The 9,775-nt window shown below is 55.7% G+C and overlaps 1 protein-coding gene across 12 annotated transcripts; it reads right to left on the bottom strand.

Moving 5' to 3' along the window:
- Positions 1-115: 115 nt before the first annotated feature.
- FLT3LG (fms related receptor tyrosine kinase 3 ligand) lies at positions 116-8,466 on the bottom strand. Of its 12 annotated transcripts, none has more exons than XM_032264615.1 (9): positions 8,092-8,466; positions 7,699-7,768; positions 6,822-6,932; positions 6,432-6,485; positions 6,133-6,276; positions 4,997-5,081; positions 4,216-4,394; positions 4,071-4,139; positions 116-338 (listed from the first exon to the last, which is right to left on the bottom strand). In XM_032264615.1, the coding sequence occupies exons 1-8, from the start codon at positions 8,436-8,438 to the stop codon at positions 4,092-4,094; spliced, it is 1,038 nt and encodes a 345-aa protein (XP_032120506.1). In that variant the 5' UTR covers positions 8,439-8,466; the 3' UTR covers positions 116-338; positions 4,071-4,091. The 12 variants fall into 12 exon arrangements, with proteins under 12 accessions (XP_032120506.1, XP_032120515.1, XP_032120516.1 ...); XM_032264624.1 differs by having other exon boundaries at positions 4,997-5,135; positions 8,091-8,459; XM_032264625.1 differs by lacking the exon at positions 4,216-4,394 and having other exon boundaries at positions 8,091-8,461.
- Between the last annotated feature and the right edge of the window lie 1,309 nt (positions 8,467-9,775).

A 9,775-nucleotide genomic window follows, 5' to 3' on the forward strand; every position in this document is an offset into this window, starting at 1 on the left:
TCCAGGAGACCTCAGAAAACACCCATTGAATGAAACGTTGCATTGCAACTGAAAAACCAAGACTGAAATCAAAACTACCCCATCCACACCCATCCGCAACAGACCTGGCCACAGCTGGTAGAAAAGGATGATTTATATACATTTCATGGGGACAACGGCTTTGTACAGAGTTGGGTAAATGGGGCCGGTGCTGGGTTCTGGCGTTGCCTCCATCCTGGGGAGGAAGCGAGAGGGGCATCGGGCCCAAGGAAGGGACCATCCTCTAGCCAACTTCCTCTGTGTCCGAGCTGTGCATTCTCTGGCTGGTGACTCCCCTCTGTGTACCTCCGTGTCCTCCCCTGTAAAATGGTATGATAGATGCATCTGTCTCACCAGGTTCTTTAAGGATCCACAGTCCGGGCACAGAGGCTCATGCCTGTAATCCCAGCACTTTGGGAGGCTTAGGTGGGCAGATCACGATGTCAGGAGTTCAAGACCAGCCTGGCCAGCATGGTGAAACCCCATCTTTACTAAAAATACAAAATATTAGCCAGGCTTAGTGGCGCACCTGTAGTCCCAGCTACTTGAGAGGCCGAGGCAGAAGAATTGCTTGAACCCAGCAGGTGAAAGTTCCAGTGAGCAGAAATCACACCATTGCACTCCAGCCTTGGGTGACAGAGCAAGACTCAGTCTTAAAAAACAAAAAAGGATCCCTGGGCAAAGGAGAGGGAAAGTACTTAGCTCAGGGCGGGGCACAGACTCATGCCCAAAACAACTCCAGTCACAGCAAGCGCTGACTGTGTGCCAGGGCATGGCTGTTCAAGAGAACCTGGCCATGATAGAAATGTTCTCTATTTTTGCTCTTTAATATGGGAGTAACCAGCCGCATGTGAACAGTGAACACTTGAGATGGGGCCGGTTCACTCTCGGGAGGTTGAGGCAGGAGGATCACTTGAGTCCAGCAGTTCGAGGCTGGACTCGAACTTCTTTTGAGACAGCCTTGCTCCGTCGCCCAGGCTGGAGTGCAGTGGCATGATCGTGGCTCACTGCCGCCACTGCCTCCTGGGTTCAAGTGATTCTTCCTGCCTCAGCCTCCTGAGTAGCTGGGATTACAGGTATTACCAAGCCCGGCTAATTTTTATATTTTTAGTAGAGGCAGGGTTTCACCACATTACCCAAGCTGGTCTTGAAGTCCTAGGCTCAAGAGATCTGCCTAGGAGTTATAGGTGTGAGCCACCGTGCTGGGTGAAATACAATAACATTAGTATCAATTACTGGCCGGGCGTGGTGGCTCATGCCTGTAATCCCAGCACTTCGGGAGGTCGCAGTGGGCAGATAATGAGGTGTGGAGTTTGAGACCGGCTTGGCCAACATGGTCAAACCCTGTTTCTACTAAAAATGCAAAAATTAGCCAGGAGTGGTGGTGCCTGCCTGTAGTCCCAGCTACTCAGGAGGCTGAAGCAGAAGAATTGCTTGAACCTGGGAGGTGGAGGTTGCGGTAAGCAGAGATCATGCCATTGCACTCCAGCCTGAGCAATAGTGTGAGACTCTGTCTTAAAAAAAAAAAGAAAAAAAAAACAAACCAGTCTCTACTAAAAATATAAAAAATTAGCTGGGCGTGGTGGCAGGTGCCTGTAATCCCAGCTACTCCAGAGGCTCAGGCAGGAGAATCGCTTGAATCCGGGAGGTGGAGGTTGCAGTGAGCAGAGACTGCGTCACCGCACGCCAGCCTGGGTGACAGAGAGAGACTCTGTCTCAAAATAAAGAAAGACAACCTTGAGTCAAATCTTGGTCGTCACCCTTGAGCCGTGTGACTTTTGGCAAATTATTTACCTTTCTGTGCCTTGGTTTCAGTGAAATGGGATCACAATGGTAACAACTTCTCAAGGAAGTGAGTTCATTTGTAGAAAGCCCAGTATGGCGCCTGCATTACCAGGGCACTCTATGTGTGACCTATTGCTACAAAATGTTAGATTTGAAATGTTCCCAGCTTCTCTTCTCCCTCTCACACCTCCCATGGCTCCTTGCTGCCCCATGCTGGCCCAAGTTACGGGAACACCCTGAGCTTTCTCATACCAAAGGGCTTCGCAAAGGCAGTTCCCTCTTTCTGGAATGCCATTCCCTTCCTGCCCCAGGAGGCTGCTCTGTCCTGGCTTGCAAACTCCTTCAGGTCCTCAGTGAGCTCAATGTCGTTCCCTAATCTCACTCCTCCCCCAGGTCCCCACCCCCGTCCACCCATCACTGGGCCAGACCCAGGCTGTCTGCGCCAATTCAAGCCTGTCAGGCCCCAGCCCTGTCCCTCCTGATCTCTGACCCCTGACTCTTTGCCCCACGCACTCCACTCCATCCCCTGGTCCCAGCCTGGCTCACGCATGGTCCTCCCCCTGAGCCCTCCCACAGCCTCCAGCTTGGTCTCCAGTCCCTCTCCATGATGGCCCCAGAAGGGTCTTTTTTTTTTTTTTTTTGAGATGGAGTCTCGTGCTGTCTCCCAGGCTGGAGTGCAGTGGCTCAATCTTGGCTCACTGCAATCTCCGCCTCCTGGGTTCAAGCAATTCTCCCGCCTCAGCCTCCCGAGTAGCTGGGACTACAGATGGGCACCACCACACCCGGCTAATTTTTGTATTTTTTGCAGAAACAGTGTTTTGCCAAGTTGGCCAGGGTGGTCTCAATCTCTTGACCTCGTGATCTGCCCACCTCGGCCTCCCAAAGTGCTGGGACTACAGGTATGAGCCACCATGCCTGACTGGGTCTTTCTTTCTTTCTTTCTTTCTTTCTTTCTTTTTTGAGATGGAGTTTCACTCTTGTTACCCAGGCTGGAGTGCAATGGCGCAATCTTGGCTCACCACAACCTCTGTCTCCTAAGTTCAAGCAATTCTCCTGCCTCAGCCTCCCGAGTAGCTGGGACTACAGGCACGCGCCACCATGACCAGCTAATTTTTATATTTTTAGTAGAGACGGGGTTTCACCATGTTGACCAGGATGGTATCAATCTCTTGACCTCGTGATCCACCTGTCTCGGCATCCCAAAGTGCTGGGATTACAGGCTTGAGCCACCGCGCCCGGCCTCTTTTTTTTTTTTGAGACGGAGTCTTGCCGTGTCACCCAGGCTGAGGTGCAAGGGTGTGATCTCGGCTCACTGCAACCTCCGCCTCCCGGGTTAAAGCAATTCTCCTGCCTCAGCCTCCCAAGTAGCTGGGATCACAGGCATCCACCACCACACCCAGCTAATTTTTTGTTTCTTCAGTAGCAACGGGGTTTTATCTTGTTGGCCAGGCTGGTCTCGAACTCCTGACATGATCTGCTCACTCTGGCCTCCCAAAGTTCTGGGATTACAGGTGTGAGCCACCACGCCTGGCCCTCTTTTTTGTTTTTTTTTTGAGACGGAGTCTCCTTCTGTCGCCCAGGCTAGGGTGCAATGGTGGGATCTCTGCTCACTGCAACGTCTGCCTCCTGGGTTCAAGAGATTCTCCTGCCTCTGCCTCCCAACTAGCTAGGATTACAGGCATGTGTCATCACACCCAGCTAATTTTTTTTTTTTTTTTTTGAGACGGAGTTTCGCTCTTGTTACCCAGGCTGGAGTGCAATGGCGCGATCTCGGCCCACTGCAACCTCCGCCTCCCGGGTTTAGGCAATTCTCCTGCCTCAGCCTCCTGAGTAGCTGGGATTACAGGCACGTGCCACCATGCCCAGCTAATTTTTTTTTGTATTTTTAGTACAGACAGGGTTTCACCATGTTGACCAGGATGGTCTCGATCTCTTGACCTCGTGATCCACCCGCCTCGGCCTCCCAAAGTGCTGGGATTACAGGCTTGAGCCACCGCGCCCAGCCTAATTTTTATATTTTTAGTAGAGACTGGGTTTTGCCATGTTGGTCAGGCTGGTCTTGAACTCCTGACCTCAAGTGATCTGCCCACCTCAGCCTCCCAAAGTGCTGAGATTAGAGGCAGGAGCCACCATGCCCAGCTCCAGGGCGATCTTTCTGCACCCAGGGCTGCCTCTGCCCTTCCACTGCTCGCCACCCTCCATGCCTCCAGTGCCCCTCCCCACCTGCAGACACAAAGTCCTGGCTCCACAGCCTGTGAAGGACTCACCAGGATGAAGCCCCGGCTGGGTCAGTGCTCCATAAGCAGCAGGTCCTGGGGACTGGGGACGGGGGGCACCTGTGGCCCCCAAAGTGTCAGCCACAGGTAGGCCACCCTCTCAGCCCCCCCTGCCCCCTCTGCCCACCCTGCTCACCTGCTCCCCAGCACGGGGCATCCTCTGCCGTGTCCTCTGCCAGTGTAGGCACCAGGCAGCGGCCAGCAGCAGGAGGCCCGTGGGTAGCAGCAGCAGGAAGAGCAGAGGGGATGGCGGGGCTGTTGGCGCCGTGGCCTCCAGGGCCCCAGGACTCTGTGGGGGTGGCAGGGTCGAGGAGTCTGGGGAGAAAGAGGAGGCTAGGTGACCAAGGAGAAGGGATGGGGTAAGAAGGGAAAGAGAGGCCTGGCTGGTGCTGGCTGTGTGACCTCAGATGGGCTCCTTGGCCTCTCTGTGCCTCAGTTTGCTTATCTGTAAAAGTAGGATAATCATTGTACCTACTTTGTCAGGCTGTCACAAATTAAATGAGTGAACAGGTGGGGTACGGTGGCTCATGCCTATAATCCCAGCACTTTGGGACGCCAAGGCGGGTGGATCACTTGAGGTCAGGAATTCGAGACCAGCCTGGCCAACATGGCGAAACCCCGTCTCTACTAAAAGTATAAAGTTAGCTGGGCATGGTGGTGCAGGCCTGTAATCCCAGCTACTTGGGAGGCTGAGACAGGAGAATCGCTTGAACCCAGGAGGCGGAGGTTGCAGTGAGCCGAGATTGCGCCACTGCACTCCAGCCTGGGTGACAGAGCAAGACTCCGTCTCAGAAAAAAGAAAAAGGTAAACTGAGGTCCAGAAAGAGGAATAAGCTTGCCCTTGTCACCACCAATGTGAACAGGGTGGGGTTTGGGACACACTGCAGTGAGGGAGTGGGGGTGGCTGGGAGCCTTACCGGGCTGACACTGCAGCTCCAGGCACCGGGAGAAATTCCGGCGAGTGATCCAGGGCTTCAGAGCGACCAGCTGCTCGGAGGTCTCCTGCAGGAAGCGGGAGATGTTGGTCTGGACGAAGCGAAGACAGCTGCGGGGGGGCTGGGGGCAGGGGAGGGAGACATCATCACCACATCATCCCCCCACCCCCCCTCCAAAGGCCAAAGGCTCTTCCCTGCTGGTGATGCCCAGCAGCAGAGCCCAGCGAGCTCTGGCTCTCACAGAGAGTTTATGATTATTATTATTATTTGAGACAGAGTCTCACTCTATTGCCCAGGCTGGAGTGCAGTGGCACGATCTCGGCTCACTGCAACCTCTGCCTCCTGAGTTCAAGCAATTCTCCTGCCTCAGCCTCCTGAGTGGCTGGGACTACAGGTGCCTGCCACCATGCCTGGCCAACTTTTTTTTTCCTTCGTATTTTTAGTAGAGAAGGGGTTTCACCATATTGGCCAGACTGGTCTCAAACTCCTGACCTTGTGATCCACCCACCTCAGCCTCCCAAAGTGCTGGGATTACCATTATTATTATTATTATTTTTGAGATGGAGTTTCGCTCTTGTTGTCCAGACTGTAGTGTAATGTTGTGGATCTCGGCTCACCACAACCTCTGCCTCCCGGCTTCAAATGATTCTCCTACCTCAGTTTCCTGAGTAGCTGAGGATTACAGGCATGCGCCACCACGCCTGGCTAAGTTTTTATATTTTTAGTAGATACTAAAATATGGGGTTTCCCCATGTTGGTTAGGCTGGTCTCGAACTCCCGACCTCAGGTGATCCACCCACCTCTGCCTCCCAAAGTGCTGGGATTACAGGTGTGAGCCACAGAGCCCGGCCTCCTCAGAGTTTACAGACCCCTTCTCCCCTGTTTTCTTTTGGGGGGAAGAACCCCTCAGTGGCACACTTCATCATGGCCTAGGAAACCTGGCCCCCAAAATGGGAGCAGAGCCCTCCGATGGCCGGTTTCTAGGGACATGTTTTTCTGCAGGAACCGGGCTCTGCAGGGGATTGGGTTCTGGCTCCACATTCCTTGGGTGGCTTTACTTCCAATGCCTAGGAAGGCATCTCCCTCCCCCTCACTTGTCCTCTAAGTTCAGGGCCGACCTGAAAGGCACATTTGGTGACAAAGTGTATCTCTGTGTTCACGCGCTCCAGCAAGCCTCGCATCTTGGACCCAGCCACAGTCTTGAGGCGCTCCATCCAGCGCTGTGCCAGGACCAGCCGCCAGAGGGCGCCGCAGAGCTCCTCCTAGGGGGAAAACCCACGGGTCTGAAGGAGGAGGGGCAGGGGACTCTGATTCCTGGCTTTGCGGAGGGGAGTGCCAGGTTATGCACTCGCCTGGGTGGGGCATCTTGAATCTGTGGTCCCCACCTCCACCCTAGGTCCCTCCCAACGTGACTCACGTCCTGAAGATTGGAGGCCACGGTGACCGGATAATCTTGAAGCAAGTAGTCAGACTGTGGGAGAAAACAGGGTCAGGCCTGGCTGAAGACAGCGGGAAACAGAACTGTGGGGACCCAGAGGTGGCAGCAGAGATCCAGAGGGGGGATGGACAAGACTCAGAGAGGGGGAACCCAGAAGAAGCCACAGAACCTTGACCTCAAGAAAGGGCGACACCTCCCAGCACAGTGGCTCACGCCTGTAATTCCAGCACTTTGGGAGGCCGAGGTGGGAGGATCGCTTGAGCCCAGGAGATCGAGACCACCCTGGGCAACACAGGGAGAGAGACCCCATCTCTACTTTAAAAAAAATGGAGAGAGATCCCATGAGGGGGTCGGGGCAGCGCTGCTCACCAGCTCACGGATTTTGACAGCGAAGTCGGAGGAGATGGGGCTGAGCTGGAAGGAGCAGTCCTGGGTCTCACTGAGTTCTGAGCTCAGCAGCAGCAGCAGCAGGAGACGAGTCTGCAGGGGAGGGGGCGCTGGGGGAGCCCTCCGCTGTTCCACACACAGCCTCCTCCTCCGGGCTTCCCACCTGGGCTGTTCTGTCTTCCGTGCTCCTCCTTCCCCCCCCACTCCCCACCGTGTCCTTAAACCGTTTCCATACTTTCTAGAGACCTGGCCCCATCTCTGTCCCTCCTTCCCCCGTTTCTCTCTGCCTCTGGTCCAGCGCAGTCCAGTTTGATCCTCCTCTGCCGCACCCCTCTCTCTCCCCATCTCCCCAACGATGGCCGTCCTTCTCCCACCGCTTCATTCTCACGACTGCTCTCCTCGCCCGGGTTCCTCCAGCGCTGTCCCTCCCTCCGCCTTCTACACCCCTGTCGCGTGCCTCTATCTTGATTCACGTCCTATTCATTCGTTCCCGGCTCTGTCCGCCATCATGCTCCTCTGTCCAGCCCCCACTCCTGTCCATCTTCCAATTCACTGTCAATCTGCCCCTCCTCTGTCCATCTCCCCTCCTCTCCATCTCCCCTCCTCTCCATCTCCCCTCCTCTGTCCATCTCCCCTCCTCTGTCCATCTCCCCTCCTCTCCATCTCCCTTCCTCTCCATCTCCCCCTCCTCTGCCCAGCTCCCCTCCTGTCCGTCTCCCCCTCCTCTGTCCATCTCCCCTCCTCTCCGTCTCCCCCTTCTCTGTCCAGCTCCCCTCCTGTCTGTCTCCCCACACCTCTGCCTCATCCTGACATGGTACCTCCCCTGTCTCTCCCCCAACCTTTTCTGGGTTTTACGCACTGTTGGACTCCAGGCTGGCACCAGCACTGTCATCTCGGCCGGGGGACCCTCATGCCTCCTGCGGCCGGGTCTTGGAAGGGACAGAAGAACAAGTCTCGGACCCCCATGCCCCAACCCCTGCCCTGCCCGCCCCTGCGCCTCCCCACCTCTCCTGTATGACTTTGATGTGGCCAAGTTTCCCCCACTTCCTCCCCCAGGCTTCCTGCGTCTGCACCAGTTACGGTGAAAACTCTTCATCTCCACTTCCAAGAACCCCGACGTCTGGTCCCCAGAACCCTCCCTGGGTTAGGGACCCAGGAACCCAGCCCCCCATCCTCTGCTCCCTCTGCCCCAGGAGTAGGGACCTTGGCTCCACCCCTTGGGGAACCTAGAGTCCAAGTCTCCCCACGCACCAGGCTTGCCCCAGCTGGGTGGAAGGGGCCAAGCCGGGTGACATCCAGAGACCGAAAGTGAAAGGAAATTTTTGTGGGGAGACAGAAGTAGTGGAATCTGGGCCCAGGCAGAGCGCGCCCCCTGGTGGTGACAAGCGGCTGCTCACGCCACAGAAGGCGCGTTCCCGGACGCCCAGTGGCGGAGACGGTGGTGGGGCTGACTCCCTGGGTGTCACGTGCACTCAGTGCGTGGTGAGCTGGGGCTGGAACGGGGATCTGTCTCCGAGATTTAGGAGTTGCTGTGTCTGGCCATCCTTTGGGCCCCAACTTTGCCCCGCCAAGGCTTGGCACACAGGATTCAGGATGCATCTTGTCACATTGGGCCTGGCTAGGTGTCACTCTAGCCCTGGATTTTTTTTTTTTTTCCGAGAGGGAGTTTCACTCTTGTTACCCAGGCTGGAGTGCAATGGCGTGATCTTGGCTCACTGCAACCTCCATCTCCTGGGTTCAAGCGATTCTCCTGCCTCAGCCTCCTGAGTAGCTGGGATTACAGGCACGCGCCACCACACCTGGCTAATTTTTTGTATTTTTAGTAGAGACAGGGTTTCTCCATGTTGGTCAGGCTGGTCTCAAACTCCCGACCTCAGGTGCCCACCTCCTTCTCCCAAAGTGCTGGGATTACAGGCATATGCCACCATGCCTGGCTACGACTCCCTTTCTTCCTGCAGAAACACAGCTAGGGCTGGTCAGAGAGTTTATTGGAAGGCACAGGAAACAGAAGGGGGAAGTCCCAGGGGTATGTGGGGATCCATCTCCCCTTGGTCCAAGACATCCAAAATGCAGTGGCTAGTGCTCAGGCATCAGTCCCCCATGGGCAGCCACAGGGCCTTGGTCCGCGCCGCTCGAAGCCCCAGCTCGGGGCCTGCCCCCTCGGCCTCCTGGTCCCAGGCCCGCGGACAGCCCCTGCTCACCCACACTGGCTTGAGGTTTCCTGCCGAGGCCCACTCCACAAACTGGGAGCCCTGAGGTGGGGAGAGAGGGGGGTCAGCACTTCTATGGGCTTGTTGCTAATCACCTACTGCCTCCTCGATGAGGACTGTTACTGAAAGGGCCTTCAGGCTGGACCCAGGCTCTGTAGCTACAATGCGCTGCTCTTCCCAAGCAAAGCTTCCAGATGGGAGGGAAAAGCATTTGACCCAGGGGTTAGGGAATTTCCTCTCTCTTAACAGCCCAAGTTCAAAGGAATGGGGCACAGGCTCTTGTGAACAAGTTCACATCTGTTAGCAACGGGAGGTTTAAGAGAGCGGACGGTGGGGCATGGTGGCTCACTGCTGTAATCCCAGCACTTGGGGAGGCTGAGGCAGGAGGATCACTTGAGCTCAGGAATTCAAGACCAGCCTGGACAACATAGCGAGACTCGGTCTCTATGTAAAATGTAAAAATTGTGGCTGCGGTGGCTCATGCCTGTAATCCCAGCACTTTGGGAGGCTGAGGTGGACGGATCATGAGGTCAGGAGTTCAAGACCAGCCTGGCCGACATGGTGAAACCCCATCTCTACTACAATACAAAAATCAGCTGGGCATGGTGATGCGTGCCTGTAATCCCAGCTACTCCGGAGGTTGAGGCAGGAGAACTGCTTGAGCCAGGACCTGGGAGGCAGAGGTTGCAGTGAGCTGAGATTGCGCCACTGCACTCCAGCCTGGAC

The sequence above is a fragment of the Sapajus apella genome, unplaced genomic scaffold (genome assembly GCF_009761245.1).
Source record: "Sapajus apella isolate SASKATOON/1434 unplaced genomic scaffold, GSC_monkey_1.0 scaffold144, whole genome shotgun sequence".
Lineage (NCBI taxonomy): Eukaryota > Metazoa > Chordata > Mammalia > Primates > Cebidae > Sapajus > Sapajus apella.